The 27644-nt window shown below is 33.6% G+C and overlaps 1 protein-coding gene across 5 annotated transcripts in view; it reads right to left on the reverse strand.

Annotated features, from left to right (window-relative positions):
- Positions 1-27644, reverse strand: part of Vha100-1 (V-type ATPase subunit a family protein Vha100-1) — a 124348-nt gene that overhangs the window by 86908 nt on the left and 9796 nt on the right. For 4 of the 5 annotated variants that reach the window (XM_072527103.1, XM_072527100.1, XM_072527101.1 and 1 more), the window contains exon 3: positions 25056-25184. In XM_072527103.1, the coding sequence (XP_072383204.1) occupies positions 25056-25184 (129 nt within the window). Of the gene's footprint in view, positions 1-9852; positions 9954-25055; positions 25185-27644 lie in introns of all 5 variants that reach the window. The other variant, XM_072527102.1, reaches the window with a different exon arrangement.

The following is a 27644-nucleotide window of genomic DNA, read 5'->3' on the forward strand; positions in this document are numbered from 1 at the left end:
TTTTATGAAAGACACAAGGAACATTTTATATAAATAGTAGAATTAAAATGTAAAATGTAAGATGTAAAATAATCTGGCACACTGAACACACTACTCTGGTCAAAAAGTATCTCTAAACAGAAAAGGATACAGCTAGATTCAGATACTAAAAAAACGCAAGGGAGAAAATTTTGGTCAAATTCAAAGTATTTCAATTTTTTTATTTTTAGCCCTATTTTGATGATTTTTTAGCACATTGTGTATAAACTTATAAATTTTAATTTGGTATAGTCAGTTTTTTGATACAATTTTATATTCGACTTATTGTACTGGGTTAATTAAAACGTGGTTTTATTATCCTAACTTTGAAACATCCTGTGGAATAATTCCGTTGACGAATTTTCGTAAAACCTTATTTTTCGGTTGCAACCATGTGTCCTAAGCATTGTGTTTTTAGTTTCATGTCAAAATAGGCCTTGGTTCAATTTTTAGAGCCAAATGAATATGCCATCCACAATTTAGGACATTTTTAATTATGATTATTTTGGAGTTATTTTGTAATACGAGGTGGCTTTGGTGACTGTTATCATTATGTCCTATTGACACTTACATTTTGTTTACCTAAGCTTGGTCATGGTTCTTAGTGTTGAAGATTGTGCGAAAGCCGTTGCTCTGGTTAAAGATGGACGAAATTATGAATATGTGGCTAGAGTACTACACACGCTCTAAAATCCAAAGGGTAGTGAAATGTTTTATACGAACTGGAACAAACAAGCGTAAAGCGGGAAGTGACAGGAAGTGCAAAACTACCGCTTTAGATGATTTATATGAGTCAACGCTTTGCGGGATCGTCATTTAACAGCAGTGAAAACAAGAAATCAGATTCAAGATGTTCGAGGCAATAATGTAATTTTATTGTATTTACAGTTCGTCGAAGATTACGGCACAGAGTGGCTAGACTACAATTTTCCAGTGAACATTTAAATTGGAATTTAGGACAATGGAGTAATGTTCTTTTTACGGATGAGTCGAGATACTGTCTTCACTAATCAGATGGGAGAGAACGAGCTATGTAGGGGGTTTGGGCAGGGACATGAATATCCCGAGAGGAGCACACTGAATTGGTATTTATTGAGGGTTCGTTGACTGCACACCGGTATATTGAGGAAATTTTAGCGAATCACGTAGTACCATTTTCTCAATATATATCGTGTCACGCAATATTTAGAGGAAGTTGGTATTATTAAAATGAACTGGCCAGCGTGATCGCTAGATCTGAACCCAATAGAACGTTTGGGACATGCTTGGTAGAGATCGCGAAATCTCACCAGCGTCAATTAAGGAACTTCGTTTGGCTCTAGAAGAGGAATGGCAAAACATCCAGCACGATGATATTCGCAGCCTCAGACAGCATGAGCCGACGTGTACAGGCAGTTATAGAAGCTGGGGGAGGCAACACAAAATATTAAGTTATTTTTTAGTAGTTTTTCTTTGTTATTTGCTTACTTAGGTTAAGGAACATTTAAGTTATTTTTTTTTAATTTTTTATTATTGTTATCATTGTTCATTAAAACCAAGATCATGTCTTTGCTTTTAATTATTATTTAAATACAGTGCTTCTGGGATGTCGATATGACATTCTTTCGAATCAGTCACCAAAGCCCCCATCGTCGTATTACAAATTAATACAAAAGATAATGGTAATAATAGGAAAAGTCATATATTGTGGGTGGCAAAGTCATTCCACTCCTAAAAATGAACCAATCCATATTTTCACATGAAACAAAAAACATAATATTTAGAAGACATGGTTGCCACCGAAAAACAAGGTTTTACGAAAATCCGCTGACGAATTATTCCACAGAATGTTTCAAAGTTAGGATAAAAACCCACCTTTCGATTAACCCCGTATAAGTCAAATACAAAATTTTATTAAAAAACTCGCTACACTAAATTAAAATTTATAAATTTTTACACAGTGCGCTAAAAAAATCATCAAAATAGGGCTAAAATTAAAAAAACTGAAATACTTTGGATTTGACCAAAATTTTCTCCGTTGCGTTTTTTTTTTCACCTGAGTATATACTCGTATAACAGTATTTTTAAAAGAGTTGTACTTTATGGATGTGTATTCTGGGCACTCACTAAGAGAATGGAGAACTGCTTGTTCTAGAAATGTATTTTTGGCACAGATCAGCAGGTATATGCAGAATGATGCACATAACAAATGAAATAAGACAAATTATGGACAGAACAAACACCATCATAGAAGAAATCCAGCAAAAACTGTATCAGTAAACTGCATTTGGTACAGACATGTACAGAGAATGTCAGACCATCGCCTACCTGTAGAATATCACATTTCTATAATTATAATTAAAAAAAATATAAAATACGTTAAAACCGGTTCCATGGTCAAAATATATTTACCTAAGAAAATCTAGCAGATTTACATAGTAGTCATAAAACTGAATCTATATTTGTTTTTTCTATCGCCTATTTAAAAAAAACCCGTACTTAAAATTTCATCATGTAAACAACTAGTTAATAATATATTAAATATTCACGTAACTAAAAAAGTATGCATACAGTATACATTTCATACACATATTGGGTCCCTCCACCGACAAATATTAGACAAAAACAACACGAAAAATACTGGGTGTATGTATAAATCATTACAATATTAATATTTGCATAAAAAAGGGCAATGTGGTACCAGGCTGACGAGCGTCATTTATAACAAAAATAAAAAAATCCAATAAGCAGCTGTAAACTGATTGCGTTAGTAGTAAGAGAAAATTGTTAGATAATGTCATCACCAACCCTAATTGACTTTATACATGGGGAATATTTTGAAATTTCGAAAATATTACGGTAAAACAACTCTTTGCCAATTATAAGAACTATGTTATTTGTAAGACTGATTTATTTTTGTTTAACTACATAAATATTAACAAAAATTCAAAACATTCTGCAACGGTGGCATTAATAAGTAAAAATAAATCAGAAAAAAATATTATCTCGTGGTAAATGTTTTTGTTATGTTATGCCAATATCGATTATATTAGTGTAAGTACCTATTAAATTAGTCATCAAACAATTTTTCATGCTTGGCTAACTTTCATTACTCAACAAAATCATTAAGTAAAATTTAACCGTGTTCAGGACTTTCCAAGAGTTTGACGAGTTTTTCTATTAATATAACAACTATAGTAAGAAAATTTACACATTTTCTGCAGAACAGTCTTTATATTTAAAATGAGACTAATTACGTGTCTTAATTATTATAAACAAAATGCTGCGAATTAAAAAATCCCTGATTTTTACCTAATCGTCACAGAATACCTGTTTTGTTTACATTCGTGTTTTTCAGCTTTTAAAATATGAAAAAATACTATTTACTATTTTTATTGGGTATAACAAACAATTTTACTTTAAAATAAGTTTATTGTGAGTTTCGATTTTCCCTTCGGAAATCAATATGAAAAAATATTTCGTCTACAAGTAATAGTTTAAAGTTATTCTAATTGTTTATAAGGTAAAAATAACAGTAACTTTAAAAAACGATTTTTGGTTATAAAAATGGTTTTTTTTTTAACTTTTTTTGCAGCATGTTAAAAGTACCTCTTTATTTTTCATATAGTCCCGTAGAATTACTATATCTTCATTATTTTATGTTGTGTTATTACAAATAAATGACTTATGGTATAAACAATCTGTATAACATTTAAACTATAGTCTAGGATCCAAGGGGAAGGTTGAGTGTCCCCTAGGTACCTTGAGGTCTTTTTTATATATTTTTTAGTGCGTATATTCGATTTTTTGAGGCTGAAAACCTGTCAGATAATTTGTTATTAACAATTTAATTGTTTAAATGATTGTATCTCCTAAACTATTAGAAATATTTAATTTGACCAAAATGAGAATTGTTCCTTTTGAAAAAATGAACAAAATGGCGTCTGGTAAACTTTGATCTGATTGTTAGAACCGGAGTTATAACAAAACCCCCTCACTTTAAAGGTAATTGTTTCAGCTTTAAAAAAAACTTTGCAAAATTACAAGATTAAGAAATTTAAACAAAATTAAGCTATAAACTTATCGCTAATAGAAGTTATAGAACAACTCAGAATGAACATTTTAATCTTTGGTAAATGTTTCATGTTAATTTGTGACCAAGATATGGAACTTTTAATTATGCGCTCTAAGACGCACGGTCGCTCGCAGCGAATAAAAGCCATTACTTTAGATGCAGATATTACTTCATCATTATAAATAAGAAAAGTTATAGCAGTTTATAGTTAAAATTTTCGTTAAAAAGTTAAGAAATAATTTGTTTATTTATAAGAGTTTTAAACAACATTGAGCTACAAACGTTGGCAGTTTGGTTAATGGAAGTTATACAAAAATTCCAAACGAACATTTTAAGCTTTGGTAAATGTTTCTTTGTTAATTTTTTGCTGAAATATTGAAAATTGATTTAAGCGCGAGGTTAACGCGCGCCCGCATTCGCTGCGAGCTGACCGCGCGCGTCAGAGCGCGTTATTAAAAGTTGCATATCTTGGACAAAAATTAACATAGAAACATTTAGGTAGCAAAGCATGAAATGTTAGTTTTGAGTTCATCTATAACCTCCATTAGCCATATTTTCACAGTTTATAACTTAATTTTGTTTAAATCTCTTTTGAACTAATTACCTAATTAATAACTTTTTAGTGAAATTTTTAATGTTTGTTAACTTGTTTAATAATAAAGATAAAGTTGTTTTGCGAAGTTTTTTTAAAGCTGAAACAATTATGTACCTTTTTTTGAAATTTATTTGGTATTTTGAAAGTTAATCGCATATGTATGAATGTTAAGCTAGACTTGGAAAAGCTCCATCGAATGTCGTATGTTGCAATTCTTTCTCACGAAATTTGTTATAATTCGGTTCTAACAATCGGATCAAAGTTTACCGAACGCCATTTTGTTCATTTTTTCAAAAGAAACAATTTTCACTTTGGTAAAATTAAATATCTCTTAATAGTTTAGGATAGACAATTATTCAAACAATTCAATTATTAATAATAAATTATCTGAAGGCTGAGACCCTCGAAAAATCGAATCTAAGCACCAAAAAAAGTCAAGGTACCGAGGGGGATATAAAAGCGCATACTCAACCCCCCGGCTCCTAGACTTCTAATTGATGGTTCGAGCTGAAATTTTGAGAGCTTGTTAAGCACTATAAGATCCCTCTTAAAGAGCAATCACAAACGTGTAAGGTAATTTTTACAAAAGTTATAATAATTAACAATTTTGCTTTATTTTGCTGTTTTTGGAGCAAAAAATTAATCAAAAAAAAATTTAGAATACGCCATTTTGAAGATTTTTCTATCTCTTAACAGATAAAATGTTTATATTTAAGTATAAATAGATGTTTTTTAATGAGAGAAAATTCGAAAAAATTGCATTTTTCGCAACAAAGCCGAAATTTCTGCTGAGAATGTATAGTTTCTCTTATTTTGGGTATATATTAACGGAAAAACTCATCAAATACCTGGCTATTGCCCTGAGAAATCCCTATTTTCTTAGACAACATAGTTTATTTTATTATACACTCTATATAATTCCTTGTAAATATTGCTAGTGGATTTGTAATTATATATGCATATACTATTTGTAAAATAAACTTTCATAAATAGCTCAATACTCTCAACTATTATTATAATTATATATTATAATAATAACCAATATATACTAAGAAATGAAGATAGATGTGTACATCTTTCTTTGGGGCAGAGTGAAATAAAAATATAAAATTTAATAAACAACTCGGCGGCTTCACTTCAAAATATAAAACCGGGGAAATTTTTTTTTCTGCGTTTTTATTTATCAGTTATTTTATAATAATGTATTCACAAGGAATAATTCAGAGTACTATATCGGACACAACAAAAGAACACATTAATAAAATTACTAACAATGTTATTAGAGGAAGCACTTCCTTATATTTCAGTTATACTTATATGGGCTCATTGTTAAGATTCAACAGATTCACTATATCTAACAATCAATATATTTGCATTTAATTAGAACACTGTAGAAAAAAGTGGCTTTTGAGTTGAGTTCTCAATATATTTTAACCTTTAAATATTTCGCTCAAAAGAGGCCCATTCAATTACAAATGTAACTTAAGGGTAATTAATTTTGACATGAATACGAAGTAAAAGGTTTATAGTGAATAGTAATGGAAGCATAATCACCTGGAAATTCCTCAAAGATTAAAATGGGATAATTGGAGTTGGCTATTCATTAAAAAATTAAATTATAAAATCCAAATGGATTATAATGAAGTTCAGAGCGTTTTCGGACTAATCTGTCAATCTTCAGTGAACTTTTTGGAGTATTTGCGTAACTAATCGCAAAACCAAACAGTGGTTGGTTTTACATTTAAGAAAACATACTTAAAAATATTAAATTATACGGCAACGAAAATTCAGATGTAGAAATTTTACTTCAAGTAGGGACTTCTGGTTCCCGGTTAGTGATCCAATTACATTGGCATATTGCCGTATAATTGAATACTTTTAAGTATGCTTTCTTCAATGTAAACCCAACCACTGTTTGGTTTTGCGGTTAGTTACGCAAGTACTCCAAAAGTTAACTGAAAATTGACTAATTAGTCCTAAAACGTTCTAAACACTATTATAGTCCATTTGGATTTTTTAATTTAAATTTTTAAACAAATATACAACTTACAACAGAAGTTTTTTACTTCGATGTTCGAGTTTTTCCTCAAAGATCTTCGAGAAATAGCCTTCGTTGGATGTAGGTCGCTTCCACACTTTCCATGCTTTTCTTTTATATTCTGCTAAAGGTAATGGAATTTGACAAGAGCCATGACTTGTAAATAACGGGTAAACTTGTGCACTGCATCGGCATGACTCATAGCTCTTGTTAAAATCCATTACCTCTACTTTCATCCACTTTATCCCAACTATTTTTCGAATATCATTAACCCATCTTAGCCGTGTTCTTTTTACATTTGTCTTTGTTATATGCAATCTCCATTTCATCACCTTGATTCTTCCCGACCAGTTCTACCTTGTTAGCCGGCCGGTCTATTTTCACTTAAGACTAACAATTCTTTCGATTACCTTTAGTGACCTCTAGCTGTGTCTCTAATGTCTGAGCTTTTTATTCTGTCTGTTAAGGATATTTTTAACATTGATCTTTCCATTGGTCCCTCAGTTACTATTAGACTCTCTGACGACTTTTTTGTCAGAGACTTGGTTTCTAGTCATATTTGGTTATCGGTAATATTGTTTTAAACCTTTTTTTTTTCTATTTGAATTGTCGAATACAGGCCTCTCCCCTTTCTCGCCATTCATCTCTGTTGTGGATGATGAGTTTCACATTGTCCCACTACTCTTTTGATATCGTCGCTCCAGCGCATTTGAGTTCTTCCTCTTGGTCTCTTCGCTTTCTTACGGTAGCCAGTTTCCAATTTCTTTGTTCCATTTTCCATCTTCGAGACATTCGTTGTGTCCAGCCGATTTCTACTTTAATTTAGCTTCCTGCTTCGCGGTGTACCTTACTTTTGTTTTGTTCCGGATTGCTTCGTTTATTTGTCGATCTATAAGTGAGATACCAAGCATCTGTCGTTCCATGGTTCGATAAGTTTGGCACTTTGGTTTTCCTTGAGGTATGTGATATATATGTCATTTCATATTCTTGTGTTGTCAATGATGTTATTCGGATTATTGCTTAATATTTTGATTGTGTTTGGACTCATGTGTAGGTCTATTTGTTGTGATGCTTTATTTAGCTCGCATATCAGGAACTCCAGCTCTACGATGTTTGCGCTTATCAAAACCACGTCATCTGTCAATTTAAAATGTTTAAGAAAACTCTCCATTCTAATTGTTTGAAAATATTCTATGGCTAACGTAAAAAGGATCACCTTTTCACTCCCGTTTCGAATAGTAGTATTTCTGTAAATATCACCAATAAGAGGGGAGTATCTTGTCACCGTCTATAGCTGACAGAAATGCCTAGAATTCGATTTTAATAAAAGCCTTTTGTAAGTTCGTGAGAGTCATGTGTAATTGAATGATGTCTTTCCTGGATTTCTCGATTATCGTTCTAAAGGTTCGCAGATGATCCACCGTGCCAAAACCTTTCTTTTTTCTAAACCATCAAACGACTGATTACTATTTGTGTTAGTAATTTATACATGTGGAACCAGGGTCTCCTGGATAACTAATTTTCAATATTCATCTTATTGCTATTTTTGTGCAAAAGTATGATCTCTGCATTCTTTCACGTTTCGGGTATTTTGCCTTGTAGAATGTTACCTCAAATTTTCAGCGTTTCCGAAGTTACTAGATTTTCTACCGATACTTTTCATTCTACTTTTGTTGTAATGACTAAGAATATTGTTTCCGAAATTTTTGTTTTGAAATCTTCTGAAAGTTAAATATCTGTTTCGTTTTATAGGCTTTCGGATCTTTTCTTATTTTTTTTACTATTTATTTGTTAGGTTTTGTTTTTTTTTATCTCTACGTACCTTTTTTCGGTATTCTATCAGTGTTGTAATTTTTGATATCACTCTGAATTGTCTCTGTGATAGAAAATTATTGTTGGAACAATAGTTTTCTAACCACAAAAATTATAAGAGAGAATTAACACAACAGTAATACAGAACAGTATTACTTTGTTCTCTTCCTTTAGTTAGCAGGGTTTGTGTTCTTCTTTTTCTTCCTGTCTATTTATTTATTCTAACGTGTATCGTTCCATTTGCACATAGTCTCTCTTACTACTTTCCACTCTTTGTTGGGCATTAATCTTTCATCTCTTCCTTTGTTAATACTTATTTAATTAGTCCCCGTTGCACGTGTTCAGCAAACTTTCACTGATGTGCAGATTTCCTCTATCCTATATATTTACCTTATTGATTAGTATGTCTTTATACAGTTTTCTTATTTGACCAAGGTAATTTTATTACGATACTTGTTATATTTTATCGTGAACATTACTATTTATTTATTTTTGACTATGTTTTATTGTATTTCATCTTGCATATGCAAGGATGGAACCTTTTCCGTAGCAAAACACAAGGAAAAAATCTCTTTTGTTTGTTTCGGAACGATCTATTCGAAATCACGTAGCAGAAACTTCCAGATATGCCCTGATTTATTTCTAGTGAGAAATAAATCTTGAAACCTGTTACATAATCTCAAATAGACTTTTTTAATTATTTACTTAATTTATAAATGTATTAAAAATTTCTGATACGAAATATTCCAGAAAAAAATTTCTCTAAATCATTTTATATACCTGGAAGGCTACCCTATCCTTTCTGTATAAAAGTTTGTGCTCTGTACACACTACTGACATTTTTGGGGACCGTAGGTTGAAGTCAACCTAACACTAAATAACTGATGAACCCCAATAAGCTGAAATATATTAATTTTTATTATATATTAGTGACCGATATATTACTTAAAAACTTAAAAACTTATCGTTAAGTGCTTAGCTCAAAATTTGAATAGTTTGATTAAATATGACTGTTAATATTGACAAACACTTTTTTGCTGATAGGTTCCTACACTATATTTAAAACGAAATCATGTATAAAGTCTTCACTACTTTCTACGTTCTATTAGGTTAGCTAAAAGAAGACAATAAAAGAAAGTAGAGACAGTTAACACAGCAAAAACATTTACGTTTGTTGTTGGTAAGTTATTGTTATTATTATTATTTGAAATGGAAAATAATAACAGAAAAACAAAACATACCATGCAGGGTAAGATGCTGTATTTATAAGATTGTTAGAAAACCAACCTCACATCTCTCAGAAAAAGAAAAAAAAACAACTTTGTATTCACTTACAAAAAAATGAAAGGCTGATCGCGATTATTAGTCCTAGTTTGATTCTCAATCTGTATATCGGCCGTAGAATTCGAGTTTGTGAAATGATGTTCCTGATAATCCTATCGAAATAACATATTAGTGAAGCCATATAATCACAAGCTCTTAAAACGTATACGCTAAAATCATATACACTCACCGACAAAACCTCAGTTTTAATTTCTATTGTATTGGTCAGTACTTGTAATAATTGCTCGTGCTAAAAATCTTACAATGAATTGTTTTTTAACAACTTCTTATAGCCATAGTCGTAGGTGTATTGTGCATTTAAACTATCTATATAGTGCGCATCTAGTCTCCCCCTCCTTAAGGTATTTTCTGAACTATAAAACTTAATTAATCAATTTCTACATAATCAAACTAAGAGACCTAAGTTCAGTTTTTATGATATTTCAGTGACAACTATTAAATTGGGGTACGGGCACCATTTTGTAAAACTATTTTAAATGGGATCATGTGGAAATTAATGCAAAATTTGAAAGGCTTCAAAGCTTATACGAGCAAAAATGTGCGATCTCATTTGATTTCTTATATTGATAATACATGGAAAGATAAGAGACGGAGTATAGGAAAAAGGAGAGTGATATGGTGGACACATTTATGGGACTGGTTTAGAGGCAGTTCAATAGAACTCTTCAGAGCAGCGGTAGATAGATTAAAGATAGTAATGATGATATCCAACCTCCGATGGGGAGATGGCACTTAACCCTTTTCATCCCAGTGGTATCGCTGTGAAACTATCGATAAACAAATTTTTACTGAACGTCCCAACGGTTCCACGGTGAATCTACGTGTATATTGTGTAGCCTGTAACCATGCTCATTATACACAAAATTTAACAAGGGTCTATTTTCGCGGATTTTTCCGTTACACCCCGTCGATCAACAAACAGTCACAGAGAAGTTTATGTATAAATTAAGTTATTGTTTGCGTGATTGATAAACAATAAATATTTATAAATAATGGCTGGTAAGTTATTTATATTATAGATATTATTATACAGAGTGTACTGTGCATGAGTAGAGATAATTTGGTTTTAAAAATTTCTGTCCAGATGGATTTATACAGGTAGTTTCGGCTGAACTGTGTATTTTATTTTAGGTAAGAAGAGATAGTTATTTGGAATTAGAAAAAATGACAGATGAACAATTCAGTGTATTTTATGAACCAATTCCATCTAATCAAGTGTCTGTCATCTCAGATGCAGATGACGACAACTCGGATTATGAGAATGAGCTTACAGAGCATTCTGAACATGTCAATATATAAAATACACTTATAAATCCTGTAGCCAACGACCACAAAAATTCTGACAATAATCCCGGTACGTCGTCAAACCATCAGAGGTACTTCCACGACAGCAGTGACGACGAACCATCGACAAACTACAACAGTGCCTCCTGGAGTAAGAATATTCAAATTCAACCACTTGTTGAATTTACTAATTTTTCAGGACCGGTAAGCATACCAGATGATGCTGTTATGCCATATCAAATATTTTTATGTTTTTTTTTCGGAAGATTTATTGGATGAAATTGTTTTCCAAACTAATTTATATGCTACAAAAAAATTAGGTGGGGTAACCAATTTTTCTCCAATAACTAAAAATAAATTAACAAGTGTTTCTAGGCCATATACTAATGGGGATAAAGAAATTGCCATCTATAAAAGATTATTGGTCTTCAAATGACGAAGTACGGGACCTGTACATTTCCAGTAAAATGTCTCGAAATAGATTTTGGTAAATTTTGGGCACATTGCATTTAGTGGGGCAGTGGGGCACGAATATAGACAAGCAGCCTCACGTCTTAAAACACAAACCACTCCGCTTACAGTAGCAAACCAAATCATGGAAAAATACCACATTGTCCTGTCGGAAGCCGCCCCATTCCCAGCGCAAACCACACTGGCCCGCTGTCTACCAAACACAGAAGTACTGCTTGAAAACCATAACGACCCGAAGCACTTATCGTCAGACATTGCCCTAAGGAAAGCCGCCCTAGAGACGATACACACCAAGTACCCAGCACATGAGTGGCTCCACATCTACTGCGATGGATCCTCGATGCCGGACTCGGGAAGAACAGGAGCAGAATATGTCTCAACGTTCTTCAAAGGCTCTATAGCTGTGGGTGCCCCTCTCACCAACTACGACGGCGAAATTGCTGCTATACACGAAGCTGCAAAAAATCTTGAGAATTTCCAACACCCCCAAAAAGTGTGCCAAAACAATATCTTGCCGCGTCCAACTATCGAACTTGATGGATAAAGGGTGGCTGATTATTCTACAATGGATCTCTAGTCATGTCGGTGTTGAAGGAAATGAAGCGGCGGATGAACTTGCAAAAGAAGGCACTACTCTTTCACAGCCCCCTAGCTTCCAATCGTACACATCAGCAAAGTCCACCATTAGAAGAGGAATCAAAGCGAAGATAAAAGAGCAGCAAATACAAGCCGGTGCTGGAAAATCTTGGGCCCACCTAATAGAGTCACCAATCCCTCGCAACTTGCCGAGACCCATTAGTGTAGCCGTGTTCAGAACAACTACGGGGTATGACTACCTGGCCTCCCATCTACATCGCATCGGCGTCCGCGAAAATGACAACTGTCCATTATGTGATCAGCCCCAGATGGATGCTGCTCACCTTCCAGAGTGCCCAGCCCTGAAAACAGACCCACCCGAGGAGGATGCAGATCGCCTACGAGAAACGGTTCGTCTATACTGGTCAGCGCGCCACCAAATGGCTAACATGCCAAGGGTTTGCGTTGGCTAGTAAGTAAGTAAGTAAGCATTTAGTGGACAATAGGACTGAAGTAAAAAAAAAGGAGAACCTGGGTATGATGAACTATTCAAGATCCGACTACTTTTAAATAAATTATCAGAGACTTTTCGTGAATACAATGCACCTACACAAAATCAATGTATAGATAGATGAATCCATGATACGATTCAAAGGACGATCATCAATTCGTCAATATATGCCTCAGAAACCCATAAAACGTGGGTATAAGGTGTGGGTTAGAGCTGATGAATCTGGATATATATCACAATTTGAGATATATACCGGTAAAGTTGGTAACGTCGCAGAGAAAAATCTGGGACAGCGTGTTGTCATTGATATGTCTAGATGTCTTACTGGAAGTTACTCAAACATTTATTTTGATAATTATTTTACCTCCTTACCACTTGTGCATGAATTGAAGAAAGCCAACATATAGGCCCGTGATAGGTACTGTGCGTAAGGATAGGAAAGGATTACCTAATGATTTCACTTCTGGTAAGGAAATGGTGAGAGGGGGATTCGATTGGAGAAGCAACAAAGAAAATATTGTTTCGTTAAGTGGAAAGACAGAAAAGGTATATACTTCCTTAGTCATTTTCATAGTCCTGCAGATAATTCTACCGTAAATCGTAAGCTGAAGCATGGGTCTGTTGCAGAAATATTTTGTCCGCAATTAGTGAAGAACTACAATGCTCACATGGGATATGTAGACAAAGCAGACATGCTAAAGTCATGTTATGAAATAGACCGAAAAAGCAAAAGGTGGATATGCGTATATTTTGGTATTTTCTAGATGTGGCACTAGTAAATTCATATATTATTTTTCGTAAAAGAGGAGAAGGATCTGTACTCACACTAAAAGATTTTAGGTTAGCTGTGTCACGGGGACTAATTGGAGTCGAAACAGTTAAAAACAGAGGCAGGAAAAGTTTGGAATCTCTCGCTAGTAAATTTAAAAAATGCGTTCCACTAGAAACCAGATTGACATCTGCTGATCAGTAGGTGGCAATGCTCTACATGTAATGTAGGACTTTGTCTAAATGACAAAAAAATTGTTTTGCGTTGTACCACAAACAGTGACCCGGTGTCCCAGTAGTTTCGTGATGAAACCACCAAGTTTTTTTATAACTTTCTGTAAAAATACCAACAAAAAAACCTTTGGTCATGTTTATAATATATCTGTAAACAAGTTTGCATTCAAAATTATTAAAAATGAGTTTGAAATTTTATTTTGGGGCTCAAAAGATTATGGAAGAAGTAGATGTGCAGAGTTCTACGACCAGTATGTCGGTCCATCTCAACATGTCACTACACTTGTAGCTTCTTCAGGAATAGGGTTTGGCTGTGGGCCACAGTAATTCAAGTATTCAATATATACATGGACGAAAAAAAATAGCCGGGGAACAAATCCAATATTTCACATAATTCATACGTTAGTTTATGTACCCCTTCCCCAGCTGATGATTTTAGCCTCTGTACCCTTTGACAACGTCAGTTAGCGTATATAAACAGTCAACCGAGCTTCTGAAGAATCTACCTAGAAGTGTAGCGAAATGTTGAGATGTTAGATCTTTTTTTATCCATCATCGATTTCATCGATGTGGGTGACAAAGTAGCACATATCCATTTTGATATAGAAAAATATAAAATATATTTGTAGCAACTACTGATCTACGTCAGATCTACGGAGTCTATCAACTCAATTTTGTGCAATTTTCGGCAATCACTAGGATGCTATATATACTATAATATAAAATCTATGTTACTCATAACTGTTTGTGCTGCGATTATAGGAAGTTACGTAAAACACTTCATTGCAAGGTACTTAGCCAGAGATAATCACAAAAATTCTAACCAAAATACCTAGTCTAAACCAAATTCCATTATAGTTTGTTAGTGAATCATTAGAACTAATAAAAATGCGATAGTTGTTATGTAAACAGAATTAAAATGTAATCAATAAAAAAATTTCTCCTAAAATGATAACATATATGATAATTTATAAGTATATTGTATAAGGTTTAGTGACGTACTTTAAATTAAAATATTTCTATAGACAAATATACAGTGATTTAAGCTACACGTACATCAAGAATAATATATCGTCATATTATTTAATTCAAAATTATCAAAGTAAATAAATGTAACTATTTACCAAAGAGTACCAGGTAATAGTATTTGACTTTAAGAAAAACTTATAAAAATGTAACAGCTAATCCAGTCGGATTAGACGAAAAAAAGGGCTTAACCTTGCATGGCGAGCTACCTCAAATTTTATTATTTTAACCTTTAGGGGAAAGGTCAATAGTAGTGTAAATTTAAAATTGAGACTGAATTCCGACGTCGCGTTCGCGTTAGCCGCCATCTTGAAATTAAAGGAGAACCGTTTTTGCTCCATATCCCCATTTTCAATTTTTCGACAAAAATGGTAAGGACTGAAATTGCTGTAAATGCGATTTCCTACAATTTCTTCTTTGCAAATTTTTCGTGCGGTGGATATTTTCTGAGTTAAGGGGGAAAATAGTGGCAAAACATAATTATTAAATTATCTCGTTCATTATTAACTTTACGACGTAAATGTATATGAACAAAAATGGAGAGAATTATATTTTATACAATTTTAATTTCTTTGATTTTTTGTGCTACAATCAACATTTAAGGTCCTACGCCTATGACACGCCTAACGGGACACAAGCGATTAACGAACCATAGGCGTTGACGTAATCAGCAGCAGACCATATGCAGGAAAGAACTATTTCATGAACAAAGGCTCAGTTTGTCAATCTACGCTCTTCAGAGTAGACATATTGCGATCAAACTGGAGCAGTGTTTTGTGTGTGGAGAAGCTACAATCGAAAATAATATCACAGTGAAAACGTGGTCTTCAAATTGTTTTATCATCAAGGATTATTCATGATGATGAAACACACAAGTGTTTGCTCGAAATTGTTGATATCGTGGTCATGCATTAAACGTGCCAGAAAAGTTATACACACAAGAGGCTTGTGGAATTGTCACGTAGAAGAAGTACCGACGCATCTCGATTATTATCATTATCAACAACATCAACGTCATCGCCAGTTGAATTGTAGGCATCACTAACATTGGGTTTTCACATGCACAAAAAAAGTCGATCCAGTAGCGGAAAAAAAGCGCCACATAAAGTTGTGGCGTAGAATTTTCGTAATTCGCAACCGTGAATTTCTCGATACTTTTACAAACCATTAAAACAAGCGCAACGACGAATTGGGACGAGAAATAGCACGCATCGAGAATGTTGATCTAACGGCTGTTAAAACACGGTATCATCGAAATTGCTGGATAAATTTAAATTTTGCGCGACGGGTGAGGCATAAAAAAGACATACAAAAAAACAATGTTCAATAATTATACTTAGTCAAACTGCCCCCTATTACTTGTAAAATATCGACGAAATTGTAAGAAATCGCAATTGCAACAATTTAAGTCCTTATAATTTTGTTGAAAATTTGAAAATGACCGAGATATTGAACAAACAGAATCTCTAAAAAACCAGTTTCCGCAAGGTCTTACGCTCGCGCCTTTACACGTAGCAGCTTAAATATTGATTTTAGTGAAACAACGAAAGAGATCAAAATTCTATTAAATATAATTCTCTCCATTGTTTGTATTTACGTCGTGATATTAATAATAAACGAGATAATTCAATAATTATGCTTTGTCACTAATTTCTCCTTTAACTCGGAAAATATCGACAGCACGAAAAAATTTGCAAAGATTGAAGAAATTGCGTTTTGTAACAATTTCAGTTCGTATCATTTTTGTCGAATGTTAAACACGGCGGAGATATTGAGTGAAAACGGTTCTCCTTTAAATTCAAGATGGCGGGTACCGCGGCGGCGGAATTCAGTCGCGGTTTTAAATTTACATTACTGTTGACCCGTCCTAAAGGTTAGACGAATAAAATTTAGGGTATCTCGCCATGCAAGGTCAAATGACCTCCCGACTGGACTAAGCGTGAAATAATACTACTTCTGCGTGACTATCATTAATCTTAAAAGTTTTTCCATCGAGTTCTTGGACACAGAGTGAAATATATTTTGGACCACTAGACTTAGAATTCATGGAGAATCAGAAGAAACTACTAATATTATAGAGATTATTGAATTGAATGCAGGTACAAGTTGTAAAAAGTTTTACAACTTGTACAATGTACAAGTTGTAAAAAGTCAGAGGCTGTTATGGCTAGGACATGTCCAGAGACAAGGAGATATAAAAGCAACAAAGAAAATGTTACAATGGAATCCGAAAGGAAGACGAAAGAAGGAACCAGAACGATGACGTAAAAGACGACTTGAAAACTATGGACGTAAGCCAATGGAGATAAAGGCAAAAGAGAGGTCGACTTAGACAGACAGGCGCAGACCCATTCAGGATTATGATGCTAAAAGAAGAAGACTTGGAATTGCCAAGGATAATTACTGATAGGATGTAAGATGTAAGAAAAATACCACAAAACTGGAACGAAAGTACATACGTAGGTCATTCAGAAAGTAAATAACTAACACCGCGATTTCGTGGGCGCCAGTTACCACTGTATGTCGCATCGGTGTGAGCCAAGGATCACGTGTATTTGTTCTATAACATTTTGAAATAGCCCATTGAAAATCCAGCCAAATGTGAAGTATGCAGAGTGATTCATTTTGTGAATGCCAAAATGTTCGCCTATCGACATTTATATGCAAATAACGACTGTTTATGGTGAGAATGTAATGAACAAATAATATTCAATGAGGAAATGGAATGTTGGATGTTCAACCAAGAAAGAACCGGTGCACTATGAAGAATGGAGTGATCAAAAAAGAAAAACCGAATCTCAACACAAGAAAACTGATGGCAACTCTTTTGTGCGACAGTAAGGGTTTAATACACGTAGAATTTATTACTGAGAGTGAAACAATAAATTCAGAAGCCTATTGCGAAATCCTCCAAAGACTGAAATGTGCAGTAGAGAATAAATGACATAAAATGTAGTCGATGAAGGGGTTTCTGATTCACCACAGTGGTCGGCCGGAAGAAATTCAACGTCTACAATGTGAAATTTTCTCGCTCCTTCCAATTATCCTCTGTTCCCGAAACTGAACGAATTCTTGGATGGAAGGGAGTGTTGGAAAAGACGAAGAGCTAAAAGATGAAATCATATCCTGGCTCAGGCGTTTGGCGGTAAAGGACTAGAACAACGGCATCGAAAAACTGATTTCACGATACAATAAATGCCTTGGCAATCAAGGCAACTACTTTGAAAAATAGCCCAAGGTACTGTGGCTTTGTAAAGCAAATTTTGTGGTAATACGAAAACAGGGGACAGCGATATGAAATGCTAAGATTGATAATACAGGGCAAGATAATAGGAAGACGTATAGGAAGGAAGAGAGTGTCATGGTTGAAAAATTTAAGGGACTGGTTTAGATGCAGTTCAAAGGAACTCTTCAGCGCAACGATATATAGAGTAAAGATAGTGATGATGATATCCAATATCCGATTGGGAGATGGCACTTAAAAAAAAGACCAACGTAAACCAACTAAAACAAATAGGCAATCCTTGAAAAATCATGACGGTACGTAAGTACAAACTGAACAAAGATAACAACATGGTGATTATTGCCACTATGGTAAAGAGTAAAGAATAAACAGAAGGCGCTGGAAGCAGAAATTATGGACCTTTGTATTCTAATTAACTGTAAATTGTAATAAAACTAATTTAAACAAAGCTTCTATTTTCATGAAACACTTTACTAGGTGATAATATTGTGACATATCTTGTAAACTACTGCTAATTATAAATTGATCGATAATGATAAGTCAAAGTGGCAAAATCTTGAGATCGAGTGGTTCTAGAGTCTAACCAGATATCGGCGGAATAAATGACATAATTGAACCCGTGCTTTTCGATATCTCCGTATAGTACGTCAATACGGTAACTAAAAATTAAAATTTGGTGTTACTATAGAAAAACTTTGCAATTCTCCAGTTTGAGTAAACAAATAAAGGCAAATGTCTTGCTGGAACTCTCCTGATGCACTTATTCAATGTACTTATAAAGTTATCTACAATTTTATATATTTTCGGTTTTCTTTTGATGTACACTAAAGCGAAGAGCACCATCGAAACAAGAAATTTTATATGACTCCACTACATACAGAAACATTCGTTGTCACATATACGGGGTGTTTACAGAATTAATACATAAAAAAAACAGAGCCGTCCCTTGGCCTGTAAAAATTATTATTAAAAACATATCAACCAAGCGATTAAAATAATTTGTTAAAGCTGTTAGAAGAAAAATCGATTAATAGACCAGTCGCAAATGGATCTAAAAATGAATACATCAACAATGAACTTGTTTTTCTTTGTGTTACCGAATTTATTTTTTTTGGTGTGAGCTTTTCGACTATTCTACAATTACAACCAATGTTGATGAAAGCTTAATTTGCTTGTATCTTCCTTTATGATGCTCCAATAACTTAAAGTATAATTAATTTTTTTATTAAATTCTGTTCTCTAAGCGGTTGAGTAATGCTATAAACCAATACCGCTGAGACGAGAACAACGACTTTCTAGGCCCGGTATTAGAATGAATACACATATAGATTGGAGATTGCTTTATACAATTCCGCATACGATGACACTTCGATAACATCCATAACCAATGCCCTGAGAAGTAAAGGAGTCGAGGAAATATGTTTGAAGTGGATAGAATCTATGTTCATGAATAGATTGGTAAAAAGCGAGAGACCTTAATAGCCCGGATCGACAGAGGATGTCCACAGGGAGGAGTTCTGTCCCCATTGCTGTGGAATCTGGTGATGAACGGACTACTACGAACTTTAAAGGCAAACGGTTATAAAACAATTGGATATGCGGATGATTTGGTAATCTTCTCGCAAGGAAAGTGCAATACATGAAAGTCAGAAATCGCATGAACGAGCCCTTCGAACTAGTGAGACAATGGACTTATAGAGAGGGTCCCCACAAATCTAGAGGGATTAGTTCCTCTAAAGCTACAGGGACAAGAAATTCAGCCAAAAGGAGAGGTAATACAAGAAGAAGCAAGATTGGGGGCCTACAGAATAAAACAATCACTGAAACTTTGCAAGGAAGGGCCGGGGCATATTAGTATCACAAGAACTGTGACGAAGGATATTTTTAATGAGAAACCAGATCACATGACAAAAAAATACAATTTTAAGAATTTATATAGGGTGTCTATTCCATACAGGAATGTATGGAGAAACAAGGAGTACTATAACCAACAGGGTAAGATATGGTATACAGATTTATCAATATATGAAGCTTTGATAATAATCCTTTAATAATAAGTGATATATTTTAATAATGCAAAAAAGCTTTCTTAATATCGTTTTTACATTTAGAAGAGGACGAAGGCCGAAAAACTCACTGGTTAAACATTCAAAAACAAAAAAAGAAAATTCTTTTTAGAAATTGTTCGGAAATTGATTAAAAAATACTGAAATCTACCATAAATATATATTACTTCATATTAGTTAATACAGTTTTAAGCACCCTATATATGAGAACCTAAAACGTTCTTTTTTATACAATAGTAGCAGGATTTTTCTAGGAGAGCTGCTAATACGATAAAATAATTTAATGAACGGTTAAAAATGTAAAATACTAAATAAAATATATTGGGGATTTCCATAATAAGAATGATCCGTGTGATTCATATACAGGTATTTCACTACTGGAACGACTGTTTTAAACAGAAACAAAATATTGCAAATCTATTTAGAATTAACCAATTTAAAATCAACTTTGATCAGATAAAAGGCATATATCGAGCACAGTTTAATTAAATCTTGCCCAAGTACTTTCGATCCCTAGATCATCTTCAGGGGCATTTCGTCAATTGTGGCCTATCCGGCAAGAACAAGATGTCATAAACATATAATTGTACATTACACTACACTACAAATAGACAAACAAACACTTTAAAATAATTTAAGGAAGGCTACATTGCTTGAAGAAGTCGGAGACAGAATGACAGATTATATACGAATGACATACGAATATCCGAAATTTTTTGTGTATTCAAATAAATCAGCGCACACTTTAAAGAAAAGTAAGACATCGAGTACCGTGCCGAAAACTCAATGGAATATTTTTGTGGTTAGTGTATAGCCGTGCGTTCCTTGGCGACACCACAACGAAACGAAATCAACCGAAAAATCTAAAATAGTTACCTAAGAGTAACTGCTAAACATTCCTCTGGTGGAATAGAGTTTCTAAATATTGTACATATTTTGTTTTGTGAGATTAGTCTTTACAACAGATAAGAGTTCTTAATATTTTTCGTAATTTATTTAAAAGTGTTGATACATTTTTTTAGCCGGCATTAAATGCAATGGAATCGAATGGAATTGACTCAAAGTTACTTTGGAATACTTGGATAGTCAGGCGGCATCAAATTCACTGGAATCGAATCGGATTAACTCCAAATTAGTTTGGAACTCTCTTCAGAATCTAATTCGGATCGGAAAAAGCAACAAAGTAAATTACTCTCTGGGTGCCTGAGCATACTGGTATTGAAGGGAGCCAAAAAGCGGACCTACTTGCCAGGGGAGCAACAAAAGAAACATTCATAGGACCAGAATCTTCCGTTGGCATAGCAAGAAGCACAACCAAAACGATACCGGATTGGGTGGAACGGATGGTACGAACAAATGAGCCTCAAATATTCGAAGGCTTTTATACATGAATCTTCGAAGAAGAGATTCAAAGATCTACTAGATATAAATGGGAATGATCGTAGGTTCCCTAACAGGAAACTGTTGCCTCAAAGGGACATATGAATAAAATCGAACTGACAGAAAATACGAATTACAAATTTCGTCAGGCTGAGGACGAGATGGCGTAACATGTTCTGTGCAACTGCCTAGGGATGGATAGTACAAGGCTCTAAGATTTAAGCATTATGAAGTCGAGCCTTATAACTGCGTAGAAGTGTCACCAAAGGCCATAATACACTTTGTTAAAAGGCTGAGCTAAAACGACCACTTTAACTTAAAGATGAGCCACAATAGGCCTCTTAGGTCGAGTGGAAGGGTGGTTAAGCTCCCATTCTTATTTAACCTAGTCTAACCTTTCTATGAGCCCGAAACGAAAAAAAAACGAGATAGGTGTTTCACGAGCTTAAAAAAAAGTAGTTCGCGCTTGCAGCGTTGGCAAATAAATGGCCAAGGGTTATTTGTTAAAATTAAGCATTTTACCATGATTTCGTTAGAGAATGGTAGAACCGTCGAAGCTGAATGGTATACAACAGTTTGTTTGCCAGAAGTGATTGATGAACTAAAAACAACCAGAATCGTCGCATACACTTGCATCAGGATATTGCCAGCTATCGCACGGCTTTTATAACATCTGAATACTTAAAGGTGAAAAACATAAATTTGTTAGGCATTCTGCATACAGTCCTGACTTGGCACCGTGTGATTTCTTTGCGTTCCCGAGAACCAAAAGCAAACCTCGCGATAAACGTTTTAAATCACCAGATGAGGGGGTCGGAGGGGGGCAGATTTGTGCTCTTTGTGCCAATCACGTATCACGAAAAATTAGCAACAAAAATTGCTGAGATACAATAAAGCTAATTCTTTAATTTGAGAAGCAAATTTGATTTTTCTCAATATATTTTCCTACTACAATTTGTGGAAAATTTTTAATGTACGCCTCATAATAGAAGGGAAATTAATATATTACACGTGTGCTTTATGCCTCAACATTTTTGTCCGTCAACATGTTCGTTATATTTTCCACTTATCTTCAAACCAAATAGAGTCAAACCAGAGGTAAAAATATAACAATGTTCATAACATTTCAGATTTTCAGACACTAAAAAAACTGTCAAAACAATGTTAAGTAATCCAGTAAGTTAGAGCTTGCTATTTTTCTTCGACTTCTCAAGTTGATGGAACGTAGATGAACTTTTTGGTGGTATAGATCCGATTAAAATATGTGAGATCAAAGCTTAAAGCGAAATGACCGCTTGAATCATTTAAGTTTCAATGCTTGGGTTGTAACCACATAATAGCAACTTAGCAGTTCTTATATTTTGGATTAGAAGAATAAGAAAAAGATTGAAAGAAAGTTTTTCATAAAAAAGCGTCCGATCTATAAAACCAGGAAACAAATAGAAATATGAGAATATTGTGCAAATAGTTTTATTACTATTAAAAAAGTTTATTTATAGATTTTCTCGCTGTACTCGGACAAATTTTATGTGTATAGATTATTGCTAGTTCAAGATCAATTAGGTTTCTACTGTTTACATTTGAATCTTTTCGACTTTATTATTCAAATAAAAACTATTTGTTATTAACAAACAAATTTATTTTTCAAATATCCATTCTATTTGCGGAGGTACTTTAAATCCGTAAGTATACGTTGCCAAGATGTATCTTGTTCAAATTGATCTAAGGCAAAAGGATATCTTTATGCAAGGCATTTGTATTATAACCAAAAAAAAAAATTCTAGATAAAAACGCAAAAACAAAAACGTCAAAAATAGCAATCATTAAAAAGTTTGCTTTAATAAGCAGGAAGCCAGCGAAAAAAATTGGTTGCACAAATCCTGCTAATATTGTAACATATCTTTAAATACAGCATCTTCAAAATTTCTTAACTAAATCGTCAAAAAACTTACATCAAATGGAATAAAATATAAACATCGATAATTAGAAAAAAATAAAACTACTGATGATCTAAACAATAGGTAATATTATGTGTTAAATATGTAATATTCATTATATACAGTTTTATACTTAGAGCATATCAAAATAATTAAAAAGCCATTTGAATTAATAAAATATAATTAAATAGGTACGGGAGATTAAATTTTAATTATATAATGATTTAGAATACAATGGCGAATTATCTGAGGATACAAATAACCCTACATTGACGTTAAAAATACGTAATGTGTAAGCGCTACAACAAAAAACAAAAATGTATCTAACTATAAAACTATTTAAGTCTACGTTAATTATTTTTCAAATGCATAGATTAATGACATAACCAAAGTATCATATGTTTTGACAGTTCCTTAATAGTTCAATTTGAAGATTATAACTTTTACTCAAATGTCAATGAAAATCACCATTATTCAAATATAACTGTTTTTTACTTAAAATCACATTTCACTGATTTATAGAAAATAGCATTAGAGGCTGCCATAGAAGAAAAAACAACAGTGAAATAACACATGAATAAGAAAAATATGTCTCTAATATTGTCAATGTATGAATAATAGTATTAGTTCTAAAAAAAATAAATAAACAAAACTAGTGTCCAATAAAACAAAACTACGCAAACGCAAACTTTTTGAAAATTGACGTTTTTTGCGACAGTCGAGTTTTGTTTTTCTGGTACAGCTCGAAAGCGGTAACATCAAAGGGTTTCGACATGTTGTGAAGAGAAAGACTGAAGTATGTTCAGTGGAAACAGTCATCTTGTGTTTTCTGCTGTTGCCTTACTAGTTTGAATACGCATTTTGTACCAAATTAGTTATTGTTTTGGGGCAGAGAATTTCTCCACGCGTTTTAATGAAACTTATCGGATCCTGTCTGAAGGTGGTAAAGGTTCCAAAGAGCAGTAGACTGGTGAAGAAATTTGTACCTTAATAGAAGCCTTCCGGGAACATAGAAATTTGTAACTGTAAAAGTTGTCCATGTTTTATTGTTAGATAGAAATTTGTAGTATGAAAATGGATTTGAATGAGGAATTTGGAACAAGAAATTAACAGAAAAATTAAAGAAGGAATTATAAAAAAATCTGATCAAGGACAGCTTTTTACTCCCAAGTGATTTGGTTATAACGCAATGAGTTTTAGGCATGGGGAAATATACCCTTTTTTCAAGGACTGCAGTATTAGCCAGCCATAACTAAGAATACTGTGGTTTAACTTCGTCGTGAAAACTAGTAGAAAATGACCAAAAATAAAAACAACACTCGAACAAACTCGCTTTATGGAAACAAGAATTTTGGGTTTGTTCCAGTTTTGTTTTTGTTTTTTAAAATCAACTGTCCGTTTAGAGGAAAAGCGTCCTAAGAGATCTAGATGACACAGTTATTGAACGACATTTAAATAATGATCAGTGATTCAAGTGGTTACAACATTTTCCGCTTTTCGTTGATATCTAAGTCCTCTCTAATCCCTAACAGGTAAATATTCTAATTAACGTAGACTAATCGACATATGAATATTACATCATCAACACAAATCACAATTACATTAAGTCGATTCAATAAAAAAATATCTATCATGCTAGGTGAGCAAAATTTGGGATGGTACGAAAAAATAGAGAAATAGAGAAACAATAGACTTACCTCGTCAAAGAAAACTTGCGTCTTACGTAGGATTTGTTTTAGTTCAGTCAGTTCCAAGAAGTTTCTTTTGAGAGCTTCGGCGTTTTGGTTCACCTCCCGGAGTTCATTTTCAAGCTTTTCAAAGGTGGCCTAAAGATAAAAAATTTAGTTACGCCATGAAAAATGGGGGGAAAATGTTATAGAAATTGAAGTCAATGGATATGAAGGAAAAATACAATACTTAATGTTTATTTAATTATCAATTGTAATGCAGTGGTGGCTTCCCTAATTAGATTTCCCCATAAGTTTTTATCTTGGGTCATACCAACATCAAGTGGAGAAAGAACATGACATACTTAACCCCAGACATACATTGGCATGAGGAAGCCACTTCTAACGTCTTTGAACTTGAAAGTCCTTATCATTTTTTTCATCATTATTTTACTGATGATCTTTATGAAGAAATGGCGACATACGAGTCCCTTCCCATATCAGTTGGCCCACCTATGGAATTTGCAGTTTAAGTCCATTACCATAAACAAATTATACTCTGCATGTTTTTATAAGTTCCCATATTAATTAATATGGCATTTTTATTAATATTTATTAAAAACATTACCCTTATGGTTTTTTTATTTATTTTCAACAATAAAAAAAATCATTAAACCTTGGCTATGCATTCACTTATACGGGAAAATCCAGAGGGAGGCTACGGAAAAAGACATCAAAACAATAATATTGTCAGTTAATGTCAAATGTATTTTGTAGTATTGTAAAGCTTTTTGCCGTTTGTGGATTGTACAATGGGTCGAGGTAAAGTTATCAATGAGAAAATTTGTTCAATTAAAAGGACATTAAAACGCATTATAGTAAAAAATCGACGAGCAAATGATAGGGATTTAAGCGTTTTATGGAGTGACGTTATTGGAAGACATGTTTCTAGATCAACAAGTCACCGAGAGACTCACAAATTAGGATTTGGTACTTGTAAGTTTTATAGTTGAAAAAATTAGTACGAATTGTTTTTATTAAATTTCATTTTATTTTCATATCACAACAAAAGAAAAATAGACTAAGATGGTCAAAAGAGCATAAAGATTGTACTCAGACGCAATGGGATTCAATACAATGGAGTGAGGAGTCAAGATTTAAAATGTGTGTTGGAGACAGTAGAAGTCGCGTCATTCGCAGGAAAAATGAAGCTGTTCATCCCGACTGTCTGAAGAAAAAAGTCAGATTTCCTGCATCTGTCATGATCTGGGGCAGCATGTCGTTTAAAGGTGTGGAACAGTTACATTTTATCGATGGGATTGTAAACTCGGACAAATGTTTGAATATTTTAGAAGAATCTCTTTTACCGATTATGGAACACCGTTTACCATCAGCGGGAAGATTTTGTCTTCCAACAGGACGGAGCAGGTTGCCATACCTCAAAAAAGAGTTTAAAATGGATTGAAAACCATGTCATACCACTTCTGGAATGGGTTTCTAAGAGTCCCGACTTGTCCCCGATAGAGACTGTGGCGCGAAATAAAAAAAAACTTTTGAGAAAACATCCTGCCAGGTCCGTCAACGAATTGAAAGAAAAATTGCAAGAAATATGGGATTCGTTTACATTAGAATTTTGTCACATCTTAGTAAAAACTATACCTCGAAGAATTGTGGATGTCATTAAAAATAAAGGGGATTCTATGCGTTTTTTTAAATTTATTATTATTCTGTTTAATCAATAGTTTCATTACGTTATAAAATATTTTCTATAATAAGGATATTCAAAAATGTTCGATGCATTAAAACTTCTAAAATTTACGCTGCGCTTTTATTTTTGTTTGTCTAAAATTTAATTTTCTTATCAATCTAACGTTGGGCCAACTTGTATGGGAAGGGGTTCGTATACTAATTTGTATGCTGCCACAAAAGACAATAGTTTTTCTTACTCTTCAACTGAGGAAATGAAAAGATTTGTTGGCATGCATATTTTGATGTGGAACTTGGACTATTCTAGAATTAGATGCTACTGGGAAACTAAACTACAAATTCCTATGATTGCTGATAGTATGCCTGTCAACAGATTCTGTAAATTTTACCAAAATTTACATTTGAAAAAGTGAGGCAGACCGTGAAAAGTGAGGCCATTATATAATTGTATAATAACGAAATGCCTTTACTTTCCTCTATAAATGCAACTCTGCATAGATGAACAGATCTTACCATTCAAGGGACAGATAAACATAAAACTATATGTTAAACATAAACCGAAACCTTGTAGTATTAAAATGTTCGTATTATGCATAAGCACTGGACTGTTGTATGATTTCATAATATATCAAGGAGCGACTACAGAATTGAATCAAACAGAATCGCTTATATTTGGGTTGGGCGGTTCTGTGGTTACGGCTCGATCAAAAAGAATAACCGCACCTAATTTTCAGCTGTACTCATCATCATCATCATCATTCAATCTTCGCTTATCCACTGCTGGACATAGATCTCCCTCATAATTTTCCATCTATTTCGAACTTGTGCCTCTTGCATCCAATTCCTATGACAACGTTTTAGATCGTCAGTCCAACGTGTTGGTGAACGACCTCTGCTTCGGTAGGCATCATC

The sequence above is a fragment of the Diabrotica undecimpunctata genome, chromosome 3 (assembly GCF_040954645.1).
Source record: "Diabrotica undecimpunctata isolate CICGRU chromosome 3, icDiaUnde3, whole genome shotgun sequence".
Classification (NCBI taxonomy): Eukaryota; Metazoa; Arthropoda; class Insecta; order Coleoptera; family Chrysomelidae; genus Diabrotica; species Diabrotica undecimpunctata.